Source organism: Lepisma saccharinum, chromosome 13 (genome assembly GCF_977018435.1).
Source record: "Lepisma saccharinum chromosome 13, izLepSacc3.1, whole genome shotgun sequence".
Taxonomy (NCBI): Eukaryota; Metazoa; Arthropoda; class Insecta; order Zygentoma; family Lepismatidae; genus Lepisma; species Lepisma saccharinum.
Genome location: NC_139241.1, coordinates 61,580,043 through 61,606,056, shown reverse-complemented (window position 1 = coordinate 61,606,056; position 26,014 = coordinate 61,580,043). Strand labels below are relative to the sequence as shown.

The 26,014-nt window shown below is 37.7% G+C and overlaps 1 protein-coding gene across 1 annotated transcript in view; it reads left to right on the top strand.

Moving 5' to 3' along the window:
- bsf (bicoid stability factor) overlaps positions 1-26,014 on the top strand; it is a 76,001-nt gene that overhangs the window by 14,102 nt on the left and 35,885 nt on the right. The window contains exons 6-9 of the mRNA XM_083134301.1: positions 3,327-3,518; positions 10,759-10,972; positions 17,219-17,428; positions 19,039-19,295. Of these exons, the coding sequence (XP_082990427.1) occupies positions 3,327-3,518; positions 10,759-10,972; positions 17,219-17,428; positions 19,039-19,295 (873 nt within the window). The remainder of the gene's footprint in view (positions 1-3,326; positions 3,519-10,758; positions 10,973-17,218; positions 17,429-19,038; positions 19,296-26,014) is intronic.

Below are 26,014 nucleotides of genomic sequence, written 5' to 3'. Positions count from 1 at the left end.
AACCACTAGTTTACAGAGAAACTGTATTTCGTGATTACGTAACAGGTATTGCAATATTCTGATGTAATCTCGAATAATTTGAAGCAAATGCTTTTAATTAATGCAGTGCTTACAGTAATATATACCAGTAATCAATATTTTGAACAACTTTTAATTTCCAACTATTGGAATGTGTAAGGGTATTCTCATCGGTATGAGTAAGTGTAGACAAAACAAACAATAATTCAGGGGCCAGCCCTTTTTTCTTCTTTTCCAAATGCCGATTAACAAAACTATGAATCTAAGATAAGCTACAAAATGTGATCTTAAAACAATTAATTTATTATTAAAAGTCTTATTGCACAGTCACGTTTGTGACAAACATACCGACACAAATAATGGTAATCTAGCTCACAAATGAAGTATTGAGCTGAAACCTATTTTATCGCATACATTACAATGTTGTTAACAGTAAATAATATCAGAGAATAGATTACATTGAATGTTTGACTGTATAAATTGTGTGTGACAAGCAATAGAAGTTACATTTCACATACAATTCTTCTTCTTCAAATTTTTTGACAATTATGGAAAACAATGTGTATTTTGAAATTTTTTACAAACTGCTCAAGGAATAACAAATAAATATCAGTTAGCAGAATTATCAGATTTCTATTTACAGTTTTTTAACATAGTAAAATTGTGCTGGTCAAGTATGTGACATTGTATGGGAATACATGGATTTTGGTTACCTAGCAAACCCTTTCATAATTGGGAAAAGAGAGACGCGGTAGTATATAAATACGGAGAAACTAGTACTCACTTTTATCCACGAAGCTGTTTTTTCTTCTTTTTCGATTAATTTCAGTGGCCACTGCCACCATCCTCGTTGGAACTTGCTGCACTGTTGCTTGGCGTGCGTCTTTTGTTCGTAGTTCTCTGGCTGCCGTTAGGTGCGTGAGTACTAGTTTCTCCGTATTTATAGCAAACTCTTGATATTAATTCTACGATAATCAGGCAATCTTTGTATTATATCATTCAATTGTATGGTGCCTACATCATTTTCTTCATATCTATGAAGTTATGTTCGGACTGTTTTTAACGAAAATCACACCAACATCAAGACTTGCATGACAGAAACTTGTGCAACACATGGTTCCACGTTTCGTTCTGCATCTTTTTACAGCAGGAATGCACCAGGTGAAATATTTGAAATGCATTTTGTAGCAGATGATGACTGAAGTTTCAATACCTTGTGCACTACTTTGACGATCTCAGCATATGACTTCATCCTCACAGTAACAAATCTCTTGTATCGGGGTACGGACCAACATGATCCCTGGAAGAGGATCTGATGACAAATGCCTTAATTCCTGGAGCTTCTTCACTGAGGTTCCACTCAATTTGGACTCGATCTATACCTTTTTGCATCACTGAAATGATATTCACATTTGGAATTACTTTTGCAGTTACTGCAGCTCGTTGTGTCATGACTTCTTCATACACTCGAGACTTGCACTGCCACAAATACCATCAACAACTCCTTTCCTATGGGAAGTTGCTGAATACATTCATTGACATTCATTGAAAACCTGATAATCATTCTTGTGATCTCGATATCATGTAGACAAGGTAGGAGATGAACTTGTCTATAAATTTACTCAATGGTGAATCACTCCAGATTTTTGAAGTTTTGGTTTATTCACTTGAAACCTGAGAACTTCAATAAGTTTCAAAATGAAGGTAGACATGAACTGCTTGATCTGATTTATCTTTTTTATGACTAACAATAAGATAACACTGTGTCTTTTGCTTGTCTTAAAAAAGAGCAGCAGTGAATAAGGTCACACACTGTCTACTCCAAAGCGCTGATTGTGTACCAGATTGTCATTCACATGAATAATTCATGGCAAAATCAACAGTATTGCTTTTTTGTTTGTCAGATTGTAAGGCTGCCGCTTGAATTCTTTCCTATTGGTCACTAGGTGTATTTTTAAGGGAAAAACTTTGAATATCCAGTACTTGCATCAGGATTCTCTGCTTTGAGCAAAGTATGTGTACTGTAAGGTAGTATTTTGAACATGTTTTCTAATGTTATCTGCAAGGGTTCCGGGTTCGATACCCATTGGAGGCACATTGCACAGTGGTTTGGATTCCACTCTAATCTGTAGGTCCAGTCCCGATTAGTCTATCTGTGCATAAAGTGTACTTCATTCAATCTAACGCCATTTTCCCATAGTCATCTCATCAAGCATACCTGGAAAGAATATGTACAATGTCCAAACGATATAAAACACTATCATTAATACCTACTAATACTCTGTATTCACAATTGTCGCTGCCACTGTTAAATATAAAATAAAATAAACTATTCTAGTCATTAATATCTACATAATAACAGTGTCACATACATGACCACCATAAATCATAATATTGATTAAAATTTTAATTAATTTTATTGTATATTTTTACAACCTTCCATGATTGCTTTTTGCACACAATATTTGGAGATTTACATTTGAAACATGTAGAATGGAGAGGAAAAAGCCTGTGAATGGACATGTGTGTGACACTTCAAAACCTCTACACTAATATCTGATACCCAGAACACCCATAATACACCAAAAGTTTTGTATTGGTGTGGTATCGTAGAGTATATATCCAAACTGTAAAATACATATATAATTAACACTTCAAGTGCAGATGGAATAGGGTATCAGGAACCGGATCATACTTCACTACAATATTTCTGAACAGCTACACAATATTTGCAATATGCAAGATATGACAACAATTTGGACTTCTGGAGCTAAAATAAAGTTGACTACAAGAAAGATCACATATTTTTAAAGAGAATAAAGTGTTTGCCACAATAATTCAATGAAAAAAAAATGTGTGGAATTAGCCAATAGTAGATTGGAATAAAAGTAATTAATTTTTGCACTGATGTGGCCTGCTCAACTGGTAACAGCATGATTAACTATGCAATACATTCTAATGTATGGCTGTCTACCATATCGCTGCAGATTTTTAAGATTCGGCTATCAACAGTGCAAAAATTTATTATCGTTATTTAATGATAAACGAGATACAGAAAACACACAAACATTAAAAAACACATACTGTACTTGTTATTGAAAACTTAATGTAAATTTAACTCAAAATATTTAAATATATATATATATATATAACGATTTAAAAATTCAGTTGCCAGGTGAAAATTTTCGGATGCCCCTGTGTTTTTCTACCTGGGTCTGGGTATCTGTTCAAAGTGGCATCGGTTCAGCCCTAATTATTACACATAAATCTACAGCATTAATGACAACGCCTTTATGTTCTTTCTCCAGATAATCGGTCGCATGAGGCAGAGGGCTGGATACAACCAGGATGCAGTGAACCTCATCTTGCGACTGATAAACATCGGGCAGGAGGACGTTGCGATGAAAGTACTGCACACTATGCCAAGGCCCCTAAGAGCAGACGGCCAGCTGGCACCCGTGGGTTCCTTCCTCATCAAGCAGCTGGTGAAGGCCAAAAGGGTAAGTGTTGTGTGTGTGAGTGGGCATGGCAGGTTGCAGGACAATGGGGTTTGTTCGTTGAGAAAATGTGGAACTGTCCTTACCTTTTGATTGTCAATCAGATGCTGAAGGAGTGTTGGTGTAGAGGCTGACATGTTACAGGATTTCATCAAGCTGGAAATCCTGGAGAAGTCAAACCCCCACCTTTTTCTTGAACCATCTTGTGAAAGGGGGATATTGTGTAAAATTGTTTCTGTGTTTTAATTTTGTTAATTTATTTTAAACAATATTGCATAAACTGTGTTTTCTTGAATACCAAGTGGGGTTTAAGAGCAGGAGGAACAGGTTGTGTCCAGCCAGACGCGAATACCCTAAAGTGTACCTCCCCCACCGACCTTTTCCCACAGCGAGCTCAGGAACAAGAGGTCTGTGTTCTGGATGGTCGTAGGAGGAGGAGAGAACTTAGCATTATGCTTATGGGAGCATTATTTTAATTGTTCTCTTGAGAATACCAAACTTCTGATGGTGTATAAAAACACATGAACGGAAAGAAGACACGTTGAAGATTTGATGTGTTGTGGGGAGAAAATCGAAAACTTCCATTTGATTACCTGTACTTTGAAGTTGTGTTTGTTTTCTCAATAAGGAATGTGCATAGGAATCTGAAAATTCTTATTTATCATATTTTTTCAAAAATGTCCAGAGAATCACTTCGACTTGCAGCATGGGGAGAATTTCATACTCTCTTGTATAGTCAGGTTTCTTTTTAGTAGCAGTACTCATTCCGACGATATTGAAATAAATGTACACCTGGTGCAAAACTGTCACTCATCACCTTAAAGGCCAAATATGCAAAATATGCAGACTGTTAAATTTTAGTAAGTATAATATTGTAAATTTTACACTAACATCCATTTGTGTAAAACTCAAGATTCTCGATATTTCTCTTTAACTTAAAATAACTGCAACAACTTTTATCAACTATTATTAGAGGCACATATTTTTGGTAAATAAAAAATCAAAATTTCTATACAAAAACGGTCAATTTCGTGTTTAAAAGCGGTAAATAAAATAAAATTTCGGTACTATAGCGGTGAAATATCCATTCAAAAGTGATGTATAATATGACATTTTGGTTTTAAAATTGTAAATATATTGCTAAATTTGATTTAAAACTGCACTTATTACACAAAATAAACATACCACTTCTAATAGCGCATTTATGTAGTTACCAGAGTATTAAGTTTATCCCTGCGTAAAGGGGTCCATTTTTGCTTCTCAAATATTTACAGCAGAATTAATCAATTTTCCATGAATTGCATAACCCTCAGGATAATTCAAACTTCAGAAAGTATCGCGTCTGTAAATGAACTCTAAATTTCGTGTATAAGTGTCTATTTCGCATTTTGCAGTTCATTTCGCGTCATTTCGTGACAAAACAAGGTAGGAAAATGCACCCCACACCTTTCAGAAACATGAAAAATTAACATTGCAATATTTTAATTTGCATTTCGTGTTTCTGTCAAAAACGAAATATGCATGCCTCTAACTATTATGTGTTATGTTACTAAAGACATAATTAGGACTCGGATGCAGCATCTCCGTCTCTCAGAGAGCTGTCCTGACAAACTGTCATTTGTCTTATTTTGTTGCATTCTATTCTGTGTTCTATTGACTGGAAGCACTCCACTATCCACTACTTCGGCATTACGTGTTTCTAACCAACACATGCACCAGTGTAGTATTTAAATATTTTCAGGTGGCAGAGTGTGGGGCTTCTAGTCAGTTCTTTTGAAGTATAGATAAATAAGTAGCATCCCTCAAAGTATATTCCCCCCTTCTACAAATACCACTCACAGATGGACACACACAAGACCCTCAACATTACATTTTTGATTCTTTTGAAATTTGTCATACTGAAGAAGCACCTGAGGTAGGCAAATATGCAAAGTTAACAGATCCATATCTTTCGTATTTCCAAAATTACTTTGGTGCAAAATGTGCGATTTTGACCAATTTTTTTTCAACATTTTGTTATCTTTAAATTGTGTTTGACATTCAGGACACCGGTAAAAATGATTCAGAAATCATTGGGCAGGTCTTGAAGGACTGTTTCACACAAGATATTACATGCCTATGTCAGGGTAAAGAAAAATTGAAGGTGGTATAAGCAAAATTTTCATAATAATTTTCTCCAAAGTGGGGCTTTTTATTTATTTTTTCAAAAAAAATGTCATAAATACATTATTACTCAATATTTGTACAAAATTTAAAATGAGATGCCAATCTGATACGGAGTTAGTTTTAGGGTATGTTAGTTTTAGGGTATTTTAGGTAATGCATGATAACGTATTTTGATACACAAATTACTATAATCCAAAAGTAGAAGTATAACAGGTATGAAAATTAAATATAAACAATATTGTTTGATTTGTAGTACATGAAACTGATAGTTATGTTCCCAATTCTTAGAAATACAGGGTGATTCAAAATTCAGAATAAATATTCGGCCACTACATCCCCCCCTCATTATAAGCTCAATCCCATGCTCCCGGCGAATCTTATGTAATTGAGGTTTGCAAAGGGCAAAGCCAGCATAGCCTTGGATTTGAAGTTGTATGTTGAAAAAGATTGGCCTGAAAATGTCAGGGAATTTAGGTTTTCTGAAAAAAATGTTACTACACTTTTGTAGTAGTGCACTAAAAGTAGGTTTTTGAACAAGCAAACAAAAAAGGGACAAGCTAGAAATTTAAAATTTGTTGTGGACAAACCATACTTCAATTTGATATACTGATTATTGCTGGTTGTTACAGTAAAATTGTGTGTTAAGGGGGAGAGGGACAATTTCCCATAAGTCTTTCTTGCTGCGGCAGCTGCCGATCATTGTTGCCAACTTCGCTCTTTTGGAGCCAGATCTTGCTCTTTCGTGCACTCATTTGGCTGTGAACTGTGCAACTGTGAACTGTGCAACCGCCCCCTGCCCCACTATGATGCCACCACTGGCACCAGCTCACAAAGACCAACTTTTGCCATGAGTGTACATTTTGCACGTGACGTGATATTGTTATAGTGGCGGCGTCACCCACCCCCTCTTACCTCCCCAGCTACTCTTATATAGCGCCGTGGCTAAGGTGAAGATGACAATATTGTTATCCGGGAATCATTTATTTTCGATATCATGTGAGCATCAGTGGATTACTTAGATGAGTGATGCCACCAAATCTAAGTGTTGAAAATTAAGAATAAATTGCCATCACTACGGTAATAGCAGTGCCCCCACCCTTCTGACACCTAAAATTACCCTAGGAGGCACTTTATGCAGCCTTCGTTAATTAAGCTCCTTGAAAGTCATCTTTAGTTCTATTAATGGTGAAATTTAGCTCTTTTATGCACATCACGTTTGGCAACACTGCCATGATGGCTATAGCAGGCAAGGAGAATGCATTCGGCTTATGGGACCATTATTTTATTCGTTCTCTGGAATATCAAACATCCAATGACGTAGAAAAGTATATGAACGGAGAAAGGACACGTTGAACTGTGTCATAGTAGTAGGAAAAGATGAAACTCTCATTTGATTACCCATAACTTGAAGTTGATTTCCCATAAGGAATACATCGTGTTTAGCTTACTAATCAACTTGAAAATTAGTTTCCAGGTGCAACATGGAGAGAAATGCATACTCTCTTGTATACTAATCCCTTTTTTTAAATAGCAGTGCCCATCTGACGAGTTTGAAATAAATGCACAAATGGTGCGTAATTGTCCCTCTGCGCCTTAAATACTCTAGGAATAGCAGGGAATTTTGCGTGAATTTTTCTCCATAGACATGAAATATTGCAACTTTTATTAATTTTATTAATTGAATTTATATATATTTATAAATGCCCTGAGGCAAGTTTTTCACAATTTGGTTTTTATTTTTATTGAGGAAGGAATAGAAAACTGTGTGGAAAATAAAACTGAATTCTCTCAATCCATTTACTTTGTTAGTGTCCTTTGCAGAACAGCCTAATTGACAGATGGGAGATTATTACAAGATAAGATATCTTGAAGTTGATTATGTAAATTTGATTTTGAAATTCTTATACAATATACAATTTTTCGTAGATTAGTATATCCCATGTGACTTGTGTTTAGAGATTCTAGCTTGAGTATGTGAAATGGCAAATGTAAACTTCACACCTTAAATTAAATATTTTAAATATACACTACTCACAAAGTTTGGAATACTGTATTTACTCATGTATAAAGTGCACTTTTTTCCTAAAAAATTTGCCCCCAAACACTGTGGTGTGTATTATGCATGGAATAATTCAGACAGTCAACATGCAACCATACAGGGTCATTCCATAATTTTGTGACACTTGTATTGATTTTTCATGTTTATGGAACCCTATCATGTTATATATCGTTGTAAAGCTTAAATTCTACAGTTTCTGAATATGACAACAGTTTTCCATTTAATGATGGTGACACTAATGTGCAATGCAGTTGAAATAAGCTCATCACAAAATGAAGGAACGTTCTGATTTTTATGGTACTTTGGGTGAATGAAAAGATAAGGAGAAATAAAGTAATAATTAAAATGTATTACTGGCCAAATAATATGACATGCATGGATTTTGTAAATCCTTTAATGGAAGAAATCTTGTCCTGCTGACAGTTTCTTTGAGTGCTTGAATGTGCCTCATATAGATGTTACATTAGTCATGGAATTTTTTGCTTTTTTTTTTTCCAAAAAGTAAGGAAGGAATGAGCAAATCTCTTACACCAAAGTTAGAGCCTCAATACCAAATGTGCCAGTTAATAATTCTTAATTTCATTGCTGGATGGCGCTGGAAGCAAGGGTTGGTGCACAGTCTCAACTGTTACGTCAGTGTGTTGCCAGGACAGTACATGTCGAAACGCCATGGATGTGCAACCGAGTGCGAGTGATCGTGATATTGGGTTTGTGTGGGAAACACGTTGACCTTCTAACCAAATAAGGAGCACGTCCTGCTTTTCTTGTTCAATCAAAAGAGATACGCGAATGAAAGCCATCGTATCCTTGTGGAAACGTACGGTGACAATGTCCTAACGCAAGATGCGTGTGTGTGTGTTGGTTTAGACGATTCAAAAGTGTTGATTTCGACTTGAAAGACAAAGATCGCCCGGGCCAGCCGAAAAAATTCCAAGACTCCGAATTGCAAGCACTGTTGGACAAAGACGATACGCAAACGCAACAACAACTGGCAGAGAAGTTAAATGTTGGTCGCCAAACCATATCTGATCGTCATCATGCCATGGGAAAGATCCAGAAGGAAGGAATATGGGTCCCACATCATCTGAACGACAGACAAATGGAAATGTGAAAAACGGTGTGTGAAGTGCATGAAAGAAAGTTTTCTTGCATCGGATAGCGACTGGGGACGAAAAATGGATCTACTTCGAGAACCCAAAATGCAAGAAGTCATGGGTTGGCCCAGGACAACCTTCAACATCGACCACAAAATTGAATCGCTTCGGAAGGAAGACAATGCTGTGCATTTGGTGGGATCAGAAGGGTGTAGTGTACCATGAGCTTCTGAAACCAGGTGAAACAGTGAATGCCGTTCGCTACCGTCAACAACTGATCAATTTGAACCATGCATTGATCAAAAAGTGCCCAGATTGGGCGACAAGACACGGAAAAGTGATTTTGCAGCACGACAACGCCTCATCACACACAGTGAAAGGCATCAGACACACCATTTCTGCACTTGGCTGGGATTTCTTGCCCCACCCGCCATACTCACCAGACTTAGCCCCTTTGGACTACCACTTGTTTTCATCGATGTCTCACTCACTTTCCCAGCAACACTTCAACAATTATGAAGATGTTGAACAATGGCTTGCTGACTGGATCACCTCAAAATGTGAACGATTTTTCTGGAAGGGCATCCACAATTTGACGGACAGATGGGAAACAATGTATAGCTAGCGATGGCGCATACTTTGAACAAAGCATTTGTTACCTTTCTCCCCAGAGACGCTTATTTTCTTTCAGATCAATTAAGAATTGTTAACCGGCACACCTGGTATAACAAACAAATGACCTAATAAACTATATTTTGAAATATTGCTCTGGAACACCAATAAAAGCTGTGACTCATGAAACCACATCAATGTGGCTAACATATAAGCCTACAACATTGTTATTTTAGACAAATTTGCTGGCCTCTTGATCAGCATAGCAGCATATTTCTTGAGCCTTAATTGTACTGTGCATTATATATGAAATATAATTCTTAGTCACATTATACACATTTAAATACGGCATTCTTATATTAGGCACAACAAGTTTGGAATATTATTATATTAGGCAATAAGTGATAGGCATGGTGGCATATGTCAGCAAGAGACGAGAACATCCATCAGACAGATACCATGTGTTGTTGCATTCCAAGGCTGTGTCTATCACCTATTGTCTAATATAACAATTTTCCAAACTTTTTGTGAGGAGTGTATATTAATTTTTATTCAAATACATTAAATTTATTCAATGTTAAATTCAATTGAATTAAAATTTTTGGATATGTTGGAATCACACATACCCTTTACATTGCTAATATATTTGTGTGTGGGTGGTGAGAGGCGGTAATACGTAAGGCTGAAATAAGGAAAACATCCGCTTCTACCTTTGAATTTTTGGAATGTTAGCTTTGAAAACTGGGATTTGTACGTGAATTTTATTTTGGTCCTGGAGTAGCCACCCTGTTGCCGGCGCTGTGGCAGAATGGTTAGCACATCACGCTATGACGCCAGGGATCCCACGTTCGAATCCCGGCCTGGACATAAATATTTGTGAGTGTCCATTCATCATGTCATCACTCATCACTTTGCAAATTAGCCAAAAGTGGCACAAAAAGTGAATTAAAATGAAGCAAATCAATCAATCAGTAGCAATCTGTTATGATTTTTTTATTAAAAAAATCTTTGTAAACTGTAAGTCAGTAAGTGCCAAGTGATAAGTAAAAGCTCACCCCTGATACCCCTTTTAAATAGTAAATTTCTATTCCATTCTTATCACTTTTGCATGTAAAGTGAATATTGGTTAAGTAGGAATCAAGTGTGGTGTTTAGGTAACATGTAGTGACCTACTTACACACATGTTTAAATACATAAATTGCCCCAATGACTCGGTCTCGAAAAATTTAGTTCTTGGTCTGGAAAAGTCATGGAATTTTGTTTTTATGAATTTGTAGACACCCTGATTGATCATCTTCATGCTTTTTTCCAGCCAGTGGAGAAGGTGTTGGCCATCTGCAGAGAACTCCAGCAGGAAGATTTGAATCCCCGAGCTCTACTAATTGCAGTCGAAAGCAGCCTCGTGCTGGGCTTGACGGAGCAGTCCTTGGCTTTGCTTTCCATTCTACAGGAGGATGGGTTTCCTCTGAGGCAGCATTACTTTTGGCCTGTGCTGGCTTCCTATGGGAAACAGCGAGATGATTCAGGTAGGATCAGCATTTCCTATCTAATACTCTAAATACAAGTGCCCCTGCACTTTGTATGTTGTAAAGTGCTACTATACATTACACAGGGTTCCCACACACCTGGATAAACCTAAAAATCTCAGGGAATTTGAAAAAATTAAAATTCTCAGGGAAAATCATCTAATTGTTCAAAGTCGCAATGAAATACATCTGAGAGATTAGAATATGCTCCTGCCTTTTGATAATACAATTACAATAGTTACAATAACACCAATTGTTACAACTTCAGTAATTTACTTTACACAAGCTGCATTGAAGACAAAGGTTTTAGATATATATGTTAATTTTGCATTGCAGATTAGTTACTATTGTGTCCATTTGTAAACTTCTGTTTCTCAAAGGTGTGTTTAATTCAGAATTAATCATGGTATGCAAGCATATTTTACATGGTCCAGTTTCTATTATGTCTGTTAACACATACTTCAGAGTTTTAGTGATTACTTATGGCATCTTGTCTTGACAACGATTTTTCCCTTGCATACTCTCGTATATGATTTTTTGTGCTCGAGCAGCCATTCATTCGTCTTAAGTAAGAGCTACTGCTGCCATTTACCTCATGTGCGTGCGATGCAAAAAGTATTATGTTACTAAATGCTTTTGATGTTAGGTTAGGTGTGGGTCTCTTGGCATTAACAAAAGATCCATAAATGTTAGGTGGGTCTGGTTTAGTGCTCTTAGCATTAAAATAATATAGCTAAATGCTTCCAACACCTGATCATGGAATAAATCTGGTTCCATGTCTCACATGAAATCCATTAAAACTCTGTGTCAGACAACTGGACACTCAATGCAAAACATGGATGGTGGGATAAGCTAGTACAGACTAGTACCGTGCGTTCATTTCGATCTTCAGCCGAGAGATCGGGAGAAGCGTGGCGGGCGGCGCTGACGGAGATGCCGACATTTGCTGCCTGTAATGCCCGCTTATTTTTATGGACATATGCAGACATTTATATAAATATTGCAAAACGAGCACTAACCTGTTTTATAAGAGTACGGTTTTAAATTTAGTAGCTTAGTGGCTGTATGTGCTGATGATTTTGACACGCCCATCTCCTGTGAAACACGGCGTAGAGGTTTGTTTGGAGAACGTTCTAACGCTGCACCAATTTCGTCGAGTTTTGCTTCGGTTAGAATCTGTCGTTTATGCTTAGGTGTTTTAAAATTTAACGATCCAGTTTCTCGTAATTTAAGGCCAAGATGTCTAACCGTATCTCTAATTGGAGGTGAAACCCTTAGGAATTTCTGTACAACTTGCCTACACACGTCTCGACACGAGTCTGTTTTCACGTAAGTGTCATACATAAAAAGTCTTTGTTCTACCGTGAACCTTGTGGCTGGCATTCCAATCATCTCACTGACACAACACACATACACACTGCAATAACACAAACAAGTAACGGCAAGTAACCAAGAATAACACTCTTGCACACAGTATGAAATTAACATGCTATTGGTTTACATCTGCTCGCCACTATATTCACAGCTCTGTCTTCATCTAGTCGCGAAGGAACAAAAAACTCGAGCTCGGAGATTTCGGATTGCAAGGAAGCTCACAAAAACCATTGACTTTTAACGGTTTCGTCTGCAGCGTAATCTTGATACAGTGTTGCACATTCGAAACCTCCAAACGATCTCCATCGACACAAAACTCTTTCAAGGATATAAACTTAAGCAGGACGTTACTGGTCAAAACTATGATTAAAATGTTTTATTATCTGTGGCTCTTAACATCGTTTCTAAAGCGTATTTATTTGTGTATATAAGGTCAGAACTTGGATGAATTACAGAAGAACTTTTGCGTGTTATAACACAGGTTAGTGCTCGTTTTGCAATATTTATATAAATGTCTGCATATGTCCATAAAAATAAGCGGGCATTACAGGCAGCAAATGTCGGCATCTCCGTCCCACGCTTCTCCCGATTTCTCGGCTGAAGATCGAAATGAACGCACGGTACTTATAAATAAGCCAGATTGGTAAAATCATCAGTAGTATGTATTAGTGATACACTGATATGCCGATACCATTATAGTAACAATCTGGCCCCATCTGTAATAATAATAGCCAGAGGTCCCAGGTTTGAATCCTCACCTGGGCATGGGTGTTCTTTGTGAGTGTGTCATCCCTTCATCAATTCCATTATATCATATCACTCATCATCATTGTTGTGATTAGCTCAAGGTGGCAGAAAACGGTGCTAAATAACAAAAATCAAATGAAATTTAATAATAAATAAAGGGGTGAGAGTGGAATGGCTATAAGGGGAAATTGAAGCAATATAAAATATACAGTCAACTCTCGATTCAACGACCTTTCACAGTTCCCAGGAAAAGGGTCGTTATTTCGAAGGGCTCGTTATTGGAATTTGCACCAATTTTCAGCTTAAAGGGAGCACAAACGGACACAAAGATGCCTAGGAGATGGTAACACCATTTATCCTGGTAGTTATACAACCTGTTATGCACAGGATGCGTGTTGTGAGAAGGAAAATAGAACATGAAAAAGTTTTCACAAAAGAGAATTTAAAATAATGTTACTTTGTTTCAATTGTGCACAGTCGTTGCTTTTCCAGGAAATTCTTACAATTCTAGTTCATGAGAAACCCGTTTGCACTGAGACCTATGGAAAGGAAAACAATCTCCCGCTTATTGCAAGCGAAACTCGAAGAATCTTGACACCAGTCACACTGGCGCCAGCAAAAGTCTGGAGATAATCGGACTGAATGAATGTTGGATTTTATACGGGTCTACTGGAGCATTGTCTGTTGCAAGATTAACTGGTAAGATTAGATCTCTTGGGAGAAACAACACAACCTTTCTAGGTGCCAGACAAAAAAAGAAATAAAGGCAGGGCTGTAATTTTCGTTCTGGTTCGGCTGATACATCGTAAAAAAAAGTCACTTTTCTTTGCTTCTACCAACTTCATTCACCCTCCTTCCCCATTCAAGGGAGCAGTCCAAACTCCTTCCTTGACTTGCATTGTAATCCAGCGTGAAAAAGGAAACGCGCAACTTGCGATCTGTTTTCACCCAGTGCGTATTCTAGGACACGTCATTAAACAGCATGTCAGTCGATAGTCTTTCGGGTTTGGAATTGAATTTCACTTTAAACTGTATATTTATTCCCGATTAGCCCATCAGCATAAAATGAACTGAAAACAAGCTTTATGAAACTGCGCATTTTCACATATCAAAATGGTAGATCGTTATTTACTCTTACCTTAATCGACGATTTAATGTTGGATTTAGGAGTATTTTCGATGTCAAACATCCACTCCTCCAAAAGTTTTCCCCTTGAATAATGTCTTTTTAATCGGTCTCAGCCACCATTCCTACATTGAACACTCTTTTTTTTTCCTCCATGAATGGTTCTGAAGAAAAGCGGATGCAAATTAAATTTACAGATTTGCTTATCAGAAGGCGCAGAACATGAAGTTATTTTAACTCTTGTTTTCCTTTCTGGAGATCGAATTTCGTTATCGTCAAATCAAAACAGCTTTGCAAGATTCAAAACAACTTTTTCCTTCGCTCTAGATGAGTCATCGCTGTTATCTGCAAGCAAGAGCTTTGCAGACGCTAGACAAAACACTGGCGCCAGCTGCATCGTAAAAACAAGAAGACCGGCTGGAAGTTCAAGCAACAGGTGGTGGAAGAGAAAAGTCCCAGAATTTTAAAGATAACGCAACTGTCGAAGACGGAACTTTTAACAGCAGTGTAAAGAAGAAAGAAATAACCCTTGCTTTACGTTTTACCATGCAACAGACAATAATACGGGCAATATTTCCTATGCAGACAACAGCATTAAAAAAAAACAAAAAAAACTGAATTCTGCAATTATCAACATTGCCGTGCACACCAGTGGCGGAGAATGAGCTGGGGAAAGGGTAGAGGGTCACTTTTTTTTACTTGTTCTATGGTTTTTGTTCGTTTTCAAGAATATATCCAGAACTGGTTGCCCTATTTTAGACGTGAAAGGAAAGGAAGAGGAGTGGGTCCTTTTCCACCCTCGCCTGTAATCAGCCCGCATCAGCAAGAAAATCGTGGCTGAAACAATCTGCACCCCCCCCCCCCCACACGTTTGCTGACAGGGAGAGAGGGAGAAGTCAGTCAGCCAACGGAACACTTTTTTGGCAGATATTACGACATCGACACAATTAGGAAAATGTATGAAGTGGGAAACGGGAGTTATGATGCACGTAAGAGCGAAGTAAACTTTTGTGGAAACCTGGATGACAACGCATTAAGCGGGTTGACGATCTTTAGTTCACCTATGTGGTTTTGATTATCTCTAACAGTTTTGCTTTTTTATGAAGTGTTGCAGGGAACAAAGAACACGTTTTGAATGAAAGGTGTTACCGGAAGTTGTTGGCTACAAGGCCGAGAGTTGCTCACTCACGGGAACCTGCAGAACTCTAGGTCAGAGCTGGACAGATGGGCCAGACTTCCAGGCGCCACGCATCTGTATTTTCGAACATTCCTGCGATCTTATCTCTCAAGGTGGTCTATTTATCGATAAAAGAGCTTGACCTGCCATACATATTGGCAAAGACTGCAAGTCCAGCAGTCATTTCGGGCTGCTCCCACCCTCCCCCGCGAGTTTTCAGTAGCTCTTAGGAGGGACAAGGAAACAAGTCAAGTCGATTTAAAATAACATCCAAGCACATTCGATCTTCTCTTCTCGCGTATCCAAGAGCAAACGTGGCAAAACAAGCCTGGCACGTTGGTTAGCAGGGTAACATTGGTGCACTTGAGGGAGGGGAGGGCAGAGGTCAAGTGCTATTGGATATCACTCAGGCATGGTGTGGTGGTGTCTATTTTTAGTTCAGACCTAATTGTGAGCGGTAGAGCGCTCGTAAAGGGAATGAGTGGAGGAAAAAACAATGCATTTTTCGGCCGATTTCCTTCAATTTTTCTACTTTTTTTTCCTAATTTTTTCTAAATTTTTCATGGTTCCCGGGAAAAGGGTCGTTACTTCGAGAGGGTCGTTATACCCGGGGTCGTAGAATCGAGAGTTGACTGTATTTAAAATAGTATTGCCCTGTATATTGACTACTCTGAAAAAAAATTGAAGATTCTGGAAAACTCCGGGAAAATACATTTCAAGTTCACATGGGAACCAAGATCTAAATTTCTAATTCTTAAGATATGTGAATGATGAATAGAGTTTTATAGAATTTAAAAATTGAATTTCAAGTTTTTAGTGCCAAACTGACATTGATACAGCATTCTTGAACTCTGTGAGTCCCTGTTAATTTATGAACATATGTCAAATAGAAAAGAAATAAATACTTATTATTTCTAAGTGTAGAAGACAGACACAAAAGGGTAATAACGTGTTTCTTTATTTGTCAGAACAATAATATACTAGGCCATACCATCTTTGAAATACTTTTGTGTGTGTGTATTTTAGTGCTGCATCAAAACGTGTCAGTTGGTGTCAGAAAGTGAACCAATATGAAATTTTTGAAGAAACCGATAAAGTAAATATTTTACTGATGTAATATAAAGTTCTAAATTTCTACGAAAATCTTTTATGGTTCATTCACCTCCTTGCTTCATGTGTGCAACTAAGTGGTTCCAATGGCTTTTGCCTTTTAAAAATAGAATTTTAAATATTTACTTTGCAAAACCATGACATTATTATATGTTTTAATTGCAAAAATAATAACAAAATGGTGCAATGTTGCACTATGTTACAGACTATTTATAAATACGTCAGAGTGGAAAATTATTAGTAATATTATCTGTGCGCTCATATACATATATTGATCAAAACTGATAGAGTACTGAGTAGCCTGTCCGATCTCTAATAATAATAATAAATTAAGTTAGGATGGTTTGGGTACAAAGGTAAATGGAGGATGTCAAATTTATAATAGTGATGTACTGGGTATTGAGCAGTCTGTAAAAAAATTGACTGTTATGGAAAAACTCATGAAAAATACATCTTAGAGTTTCTGTCTGTATACCCCTTTATTGAAACTAAAATAGTTGTACCTAGTGCATAGATCGAACCATCTCATGTACTCCCATGCCACGACGATGTCGAGTCCTTTCTCCCTGAACCACCTATATAAGCAATCTGACTAACGTAAGTATCTTTAAGTATCTACATTTTATTGTATACTAATTTAAACTACTACTGCATGTACATAGAAAATCAGTGTTATGATTTTTCGTTCATTTATTTTAAATTATCTTGAATAGGTATACTGAATGTCATACAGCGGATGATAAATTCAGAACTAATTCCTAGTGGTGAAACCCTGCGAGATTATGTAGTTCCAAACATAAGTGGACCCTTCAATGAAATCATTTCAAAATTGAGGTCGGTTGGGGTGAGTCCAGGGGCAACTGTGGATGCCTTGGTCTGCCACTACCTGCAGCAGGATAACATGAAAGCAGCTGCACAAGTTGGTAAGTAGCGCCTCTTTCGAAGAACATTCATTATGCTTCTCACCCATAATAACTTGCATTCATTAAAAAGCTGGTAGTTGCTCATGAGCAAGTGTTACATTTTTGTATAAGAAAAGTCTTCTCTTGCACAGTGTACAAACCTAGCAACTTCTAAGACACATACACATGTATACTTCTACACTTTGAAACTCAGAAATGTACAAGATCTAAGTGCTTCAGTATATGGTCACACTGAATGAAAACAGTTTATGATAGGCATGTACCGAATTTTTGGCCTATGCGAATAAAGTGCCAATATAAAATTTAACGATAACCGATATTCTTCCAATCCTAAAATTGCTAATGGTGCTTGAAGACCCTGAATGGTTCATTCACCTCCTTATGAAATGTTTCCAAATGACTGAAATGCAACAGAAGTTGCATATTTAGACATTTACTTTTTTAAAAATTGGGGATGAGTCAATAGCATTTTGTTCTGATAACCGATGCTGATTCTTTCACCTATTCCCACCAATACTGATACTTTGAGAAATGCATATTTTTTAAAAATATTAATCATATTGGTGTGTAAATATTTTTCTCCAATTGTATCCAATTTACCAAGAAATTAGCTTCTAGAATATTCCAGAATTACATCAGAATATGTTATGTAATAAAAAATAGTTTTCGTGCGAAATTTATGCAAAATGAAATGAAAGTTGGCATTTTTCCGTTAAACACCAAAATGCAGGAAAAGTATCAGTAGATGAATTTCAACTGATACTTTCCAATACCGATACCACTGGTATCGACCAATACTGGTACATCACCATCAACGTCGGCTCAGCCCTATTAAAAGTAAAGCATGGAGATGGGGCTCGAAAAATCCAGGTTGCCATGGTGACTAAAAATTTCAGCTTGGCGAGTATGAACTTTTGCTGTAATATTGCCTTTTTTAAGTTTCAGTGTACGAAACTTTGAAGATTTTAAGTTCAAATTGCAGTACAGCGTAAGTTAGCAATTTTTTTTTATTTTTTTTTATCAATGTTGTGAACGTTCTATGGAATCAGTAACAATTTCTTACTCTTTGTTCCCCAACCCCCCATATCCCGCTTTCTCACATAATTTAGCGATGTTTTGAATACGGTGATGCTCAGCTAATAGACTGATTGATTTGCTTTGTTTTACTTCACTTTTTGTGCCACTTTTGGCTAATTTGCAAAGATGGTGGTGAATGATGATATGATGAAATTGATGAATGGACACTCACAAACATCCAAGCCCAGTGCGGGATTCAAAACCGGGACCCCTGGCATCGTAGTGCAATGTGCTAACCACTCCACCACAGGGGCTGGCTCAACTTCTTATAGTATCCACAATTACTAGTAGGTGGTTTCCTGGCACCTGATTTTTGGAGCACTGCATGGAGATTATCGATAAAAATTGTTGCACTAAATTATGATATCTTGACAGATAAATTGATAAAGTGAATCACCAATACATCTATACAGCCAATACCGATAGAGTACCAATTTTTCTGTCCCATCCCTACTTTAGGAAAAGCTGTTAAAATGATCCTTTCGTACAAACAATTTTTGTAATTATTCTAACATTGAATGTCTTCCTTGTAGCACTGTTCCACAAGGCTCACTACAATATTGGAGTCCTTAGAAGAAATTTGGTGGGTGCTTTCACGAGGACAAGTGACGTTCAGTCGTTTGTTACCATCCTCGGGCAGATTCATAACGGAACAACCATTGCAGAGTCTCTGGATGAGGAGGAGGCACCTGGCTATGCCGACCAGAGGGAGTTGGTTGGCCAGTTTGTTCTTGACAGTGTTGCAGCAGTTAGGAGGGAGAAGGTTGCTGTCATACAACCTGTTCTTGAGGTGTGTGTATTTTAATACTGAGCCAATTCAGTGGCTTTCAATAGCGTAGGCATGATGATGTGTCGATGAAAACTGGTGTAAAATTTACCATAAAGAGATTTCTTGTACAGATATTGCACAACTAGGTAAAAATTTGACAAGGAAGCAATATTCATCAGAATGCCCACAAATACGTTGTGTTTCACTTGTTCTCAGCCCCTGATTTTCGCTTATAAAAATCAAACTATTGGTCATAATGTAACAAATTTTGCTATGGACATACTTTGATGTATGAGAAGCATGGTGACGTCACAGTGAGTGTTGGACGTGGTTGCCATTAGCATCAATGCATGCCTGCACATGCCTCTCAATGTTACAGAAGGTTACCCCACACTGAACTTGAACAAACAAGGACCACTATCAGGTGCATCACAACAGCAGGGCCGAGAACTCAGACTGAAAGCACACGTCCGTACGATTGGCATTTAATGGCAGAATCACCCAGATGCACACGCATGGCCCCGCAAGGACTAAAGAGACTGTGGTGCCATCTCCAATGATGCCACCATGCTTTTCATGCACCAAGGTATGTCCATAGCAAGTTTCATTACCTTATGACCAATAGTTTGATATTTATATGCAAAAGTCAGGGTCTGAGAGCACCCTATACAAATGGTTCTTTATCATGCACAGATAAATTAAAACTGTATCAACGTGTAATTCTCGAATTCATTAGTGCCCTAACTCTAATGTAATATTTAGGGCTGAGCCGATACCACTTTGAACTTATGACAAGTACTGTCATATGGTTGTTTTTTTTTTAACTATACCTATGCACATGATAAATAATTTAAGAGTATTAGCACACGTCCATATACACAAAAAATATAATATTTAGAGAATTCACGAAAAATGTAGTATAATTGCAGTTAGAGTTCATTTTTACTCATGTTAATTTCTGAAGGTAGCAAATGATGACATCAATTGGAATTTTATGAATAAACTGTAAATTCTTGAATTGCGTCTCGCTTGAATATCAATATAATGGTAACTTCAATTTTTAGTTGTATTTAAACATTCGGGTAATACATTTTGAGCTTACATTATAAGATCTTTTATTTTCGTAAGAAATACCGCGGAAAGTTTGGTGTCGCTTATGCGCAGGGACGTTTTGACCAAATGGTGATTTTATCGGTTCCTACAATTTGCACACTTGTTACTAAGTTATAATTCATACAGTGCGATATTCTCCATTTTTCTGCATGAATAAAACAATTATGATTATTCAAGGTTTATTACAATAAGATCATTGACACATATACATATGCTTATATTACTCAAAATTGTATTTGAAAAAAATGTTGCTTTGACGTGGTAAAACGTGCTATGTAAAAAAGTGGTTAGGGCCCCGGGAGGGAGAGGGCCGGGAGAATGAAGGAGTACAATGATTTACGATCGTTGCTGAAAAAACTAAAGCAGGAAGAAATAATAATGGGATTATCGTATTCACACGGCAAGAAGAGGTCTATGACAAATTGATTTTTAAGGATGAATGATTGGAGATCAACCAGACATGTATGTTAAACATGATGCGTCAATAGGACATTGTGTATGATGGAAAACAAAGAGGTAGGGGATACGATTAATGTTCCGCCACCCAACCTGCAATAAAGTAAGCAGATGTCCGTCATAATTTAATGCATGGGCTCCTGTCTACGTACATTATCGGTAGATCTGCCTGATATACGTTCATATTTAATAGCATGCTTGCGTGTGGTGCGAAGAAGATGGTAAATCGTTCGTGCTAAATCTTGTGGTCAAAGCAAATGGCGGACGTCGCCATTGCCACAAAAAATTGAATTTTATTGTGAAACTAGCATAAAGCTAACGTAAACCTTCCAAAAAAGGTGGAACTAAGGTTGGATCTAAACTATTAAGATTTGCATCTAGGTTACAATTATTGATAAAGTATATTATCAACATTTATCTTGATTTTTGCAGTCGCTTGTCCATAGATGGGCATGCTTGTAGCACACAAGGACGTAGTGTCAAATCAGCTGCGCTGCTTGAAAATCCATGAATACATTGTCTTAAACCTTTTATAATTGGGTGTATTTTGATACAACCATCATTTAATAAATAGTAATTTGACAGCTTGAGGCGGTGTTTCCTAATTTACCTGCAAATACATATTGTTAGTATATGCACTTTTCTAGGTAAATCAATCAGCTGTTCATGCTGAGACAAGCAACAGTATTTTGTTTGAAGGAATTCACTTAATGATCTTAAGTGACAGTTATGTAAAATAACATACTAAAAAATAGGTAGTAATAGGTCAGTTTGAAGCAGTGTTGCCTAATTTACCTGCAAATACATATTGTTAGTATATGTACGTACTTCTCTAGGTAAATCAATCAGCTGTTCATGCTGACATAAGCAACAGTATTTTGTTTGAAGAAATATCAGAAGTCACTTAATGCTCTTAAGAGAGAGTCATGTAAAATTATCATACTAATAAATAAGTCCAATAATTTATGAATTCTGTTTCGCTTGGAATTTACATATGAGATTTCTTCTGAATTCAGTCCACGAATCCATGTTCTACCATATGTGTATTCTCTTTCAGCAGGGGGAAGTTTGGGTGTGCTTTTGATGTATCCAGTATAATCACACACAACAACAATCTCACCAAATGTTTGGGAATATACAATGAGGTATTATTATTATTGTTTTGTGTTCTGCCTTGACATATGCCAGTATTAATAATTTCGTTCTGTTGGGTTTAAAAGAACATGCAAAATTATTCATGTTAGGAAATGAGTATACACGAGGGCGTGTTCGAATATTAAGGATTGGCTGCAAGCTTGTAATCTTGGAATTCAAAGATCACTCCAGAGGGAAATGGGAATGCATTGTGGTGTTACAGATAGTGGTTCTAAGTATCCATAGGGTGCTCCTGAGTTTGGTAAACAGAAAATCTTTTAGTTAATTGGATATTTTAGGTTATATATATATATATATACAAATAATGAAGGAGACAGTAAACACTTACCACACGAATAGAAATAATTCAATATTTCGCGATCTGAGTCGCATTTTCAAGAAGGTAGATAAAAGATCGACGACACTTTGAGTAGAGGCACAGAATACTGACCGTAGCGTCTCTACGGTCAGTGTTGCCAGAAATAGTAGAAAGGAAACACGAAATACTTTAGCCAGTGTTTACTGTCAGGTGGGTGGGTAGTTTCGGGGAGGAGAGGAAAGAGTTACTGGTTGGCTAGGTTGAGTCCGGGGGGTATAGTGGCGTGCATGCCTGCTATATAGGCCCTTTCCCATCGCCTGCGGAAAGATGTGTCAGAGCGGGGGGTAAAAGGTGGATGATGGCAACACGGAAGCAGTTATTGAAGGTGGTGTTATGGCTGTTGGTGTGGATGGCAACTGTGAAATCGGAGTTTTGGGTGGAGGAACGGTGATTATTTATCCTTAGATTCAAGGGGGTGGAGGTTTCGCCTAGGTAGAAGTTGCCGCAGATTTGACAGATGAGGGTGTAAATTAGGTTGGATGAGTGGCAGGTGCCCTTAGGGTGAAGGGTGAACTCACCTGCCGCTGTAGGGATCAGGAGGGTGGGGGAGGTGATGAGTATGGGGCAGATCTTGCATCTGGGTTTATTGCACCTGTGGGCTGGGGGAAGGGGTGTGGAAGGGGTGGGGGTGTTTCGGACCAAGATGTTTTGGAGGTTGGGGGGACGACTGAAGACGACCCTGGGTTTTTCCCGAAAGATGTCTCTGGTCTCGGGATCGCTGTGCAGGATGGGGAGGAGGGAGTGGAGGGTATGTCTGATTTTCGTAATGTGAGGGTGGTATTGGGTGATCAGAGTTGGAGGGTTGGTTTTGGGTTGTTTGGTGCGGTTGTGGGAGTTAGCTCTAGTGATTTGTTTGTTGATGAGGGTCGAGGGGTAGCCACGGTTGGTTAGGGCTTGGTGTAGGCGTAGGTTGTAGTTTTGGCGGGATGAGGGGGATGAGTTGAGGCGCTGGCCTCTGAGGGCTAGGGAAAATGGGATGGCTTTTTTGGTGTGGTAGGGGTGTGAGCTGGAGTAGTGGAGATACTGGAGGTGGTTGGTTGGTTTGATATGTATGGATGTTTCCAAGTGGTCTCCCGCAATGTGGATGTCCACATCGAGGAAGGTCACTTGGTCTTTGGAGTGGAACCAGGTGAATTTGAGGGTGGTGAACTCATTTAGTCGGTTTAGGAATGTTGTGAGGGAGGGTTCGCCATGTGTCCAGAGGAGAAAAATGTCATCAATGAATCTTAGCCAGAGGAGTGGTTTCAGTTGCTGGGAGTCAAGGAATTCCTGTTCCAGCCTGCCCATGAACAGGTTGGCATAAGAGGGGGCCATGCGGGTACCCATCGCTGTGCCACGTATCTGCAGGTAATGTTGGTCACCGAAGCAGAAGCAGAAGTTGTTGCAGGTAAGTATATACAGGAATAGGGTTAGAAATGGTGCCAGAAGGGTGGATAAATACAAATAATGAAGGAGACAGTAAACACTTACCACACGAATAGAAATAATTCAATATTTCGCGATCTGAGTCGCATTTTCAAGAAGGTAGATAAAAGATCGATAACGTTCCGGTTCCGTCTTCTGTTTCTTCTCACACCGATGATGCTATAAATTAGCGAAAATTTTGAATTTTCCTACTGTCCGGTGAGTGTTTCCTTTTACCTTATTTGATTTTTACTTAGCCCTTTTGGCCCTCCTTGCTTTTATCCATTATATATATATATATATATATATATATATATATATATATATATATAAAACACACACACAGTTGGGTTAAATAGCTTATTCTCTTTGTGGTTGGACTTTCCCTTGCAACAACACACTCCAATCAGCGCTACCAGCGTTTCGGGTGGGACACTCGAGAGCCGTCTTGGAAAGGTTCAAAGTTAAAGTAGTGGTAGTTTCATATATAGAAAATCTGTTGTTGGGGCTCTCGTGACGTGATTGCATGCAGGTAACCCTCACCTCTGAAGTACCGTCTCAAACTGATACCCATATCGATACCAATACAGTACTTTCACCAATCTTGATACTTTAAAATTCTAATTATTAAAAGTTTTTCGAAATATGGATTAATATTGCTGTGTAAGTATTCCACGAATTACCGTATTTACTAATATGAACTTTTTTCCAAAATTTTTGCACCAAAAAACTGTGGTGTGTATTATGCACGGAATATTGTTTTTTTATGTTTACGGAACCCTATCATGTTATATATTGTTGTAAAGCTTAAATTCTGCAGTTTCTGAATATGACAACAGTATTCCATTCAAGATGGCAACACTAACATGCAATGCGGTTGAAATGAACTCATCACAAAATGAAGGAAAGTTCTGATTTTTATGGTACTTTGGATGAAGGAAAAAGAAAATAATAATTAAAATGTATTACTGGCCAAATAATAATATATATGGGGAGTGTGTAAATGTCTAAATGGAAGAAATCTTGTGCTACTAACTGTAGTTTGAGGATCCGGACTCGTTTAAGTGTTACGTTAGTCACGGAAAAAGTATATATTTTGATGTTTAAGAAAAAATAAAGAAGGAATGAGCAAAACCACGTATAAAAGTTTAAAGGCCATTTCCCACAATTTTTCACTTTGTAATATAATGTTCTGTGACACGAAGAAAAGCAGGGCCATTCTGGCGGAATTGGAGCATGCACCCCCTGTCACATGGGAGGCGTATCAGCCGGTATTTGTTGGCCGACAAATAACAGAAAGAAACTTCCAGAGCACAGCAAATCTGTAATGTAAATTTGATCTCCCTTTATACTATTAAATAAGCTGCTTAAAGAGTGAAAGCTTTGGGATGCTAAACACAGTGGAAGTTAGAGGGGGGAGGTGGCTTGGGTTGGTGACTTACTGTTTGCACAAGAGGATATTCTCTTCTTGGTCCACATAGCAACAGATGACTCATTAAAAAGGTATGGTGTCACTAGCTCTTGATTGGTATAGCAACAGCTTTACGACCTACAACTAAGAAAACCATTTCTTGAACCTGGATTATACTGCGTATTATACACGAGATAAAAATTTTTGTCACTTTTCCCCATCAAAAACCACGGTGTGCATTATACACGCGTAAATACGGTATATGCATGAATTTACCAAGATTCAAGAATTACATCAGCATATTGAATTACATGTTATGTAATCACAAAATTCAGTTTTTACACATAGAACTGGTACAAAATGAAGGAAATTTGGCACAGTTTCCATGAAAATTAAATCCCATGAAAGTGTCATGCAACTTTTTGTGGATCCGCAAAAAAATTTTCAAAAAAGTATCGATACATGAATTCCAACCGATACTTTCTGAATACAGGTAAACCAGCTTGGTAAAAATTTAATGTCCGTCTGACACCTATAACTTCTTCGTTTCATCAATTTTTGACATTCGTACTTATCTATCTGCTTTGTGGAACATTCCTTAAGGTGTATTGACGTTTTTTTGATCAAAGTAATTGTAATTCTTCACATTACGATTACTTCTTTCTCGTAGTCTTTTCGCTTGCCTAAGACACAGTATGGCATGTACACCTTCCTACATAATCACACGTTGTGCTTGTGTTTTGTCGATTTTCATTCATTATGCAGTGTTTCAACCTTCAGAACCCAAGAAATACCCGTGAACAAAGCTCATCTGATCTATTTTTTTAAAAAAAAACTTTTTCG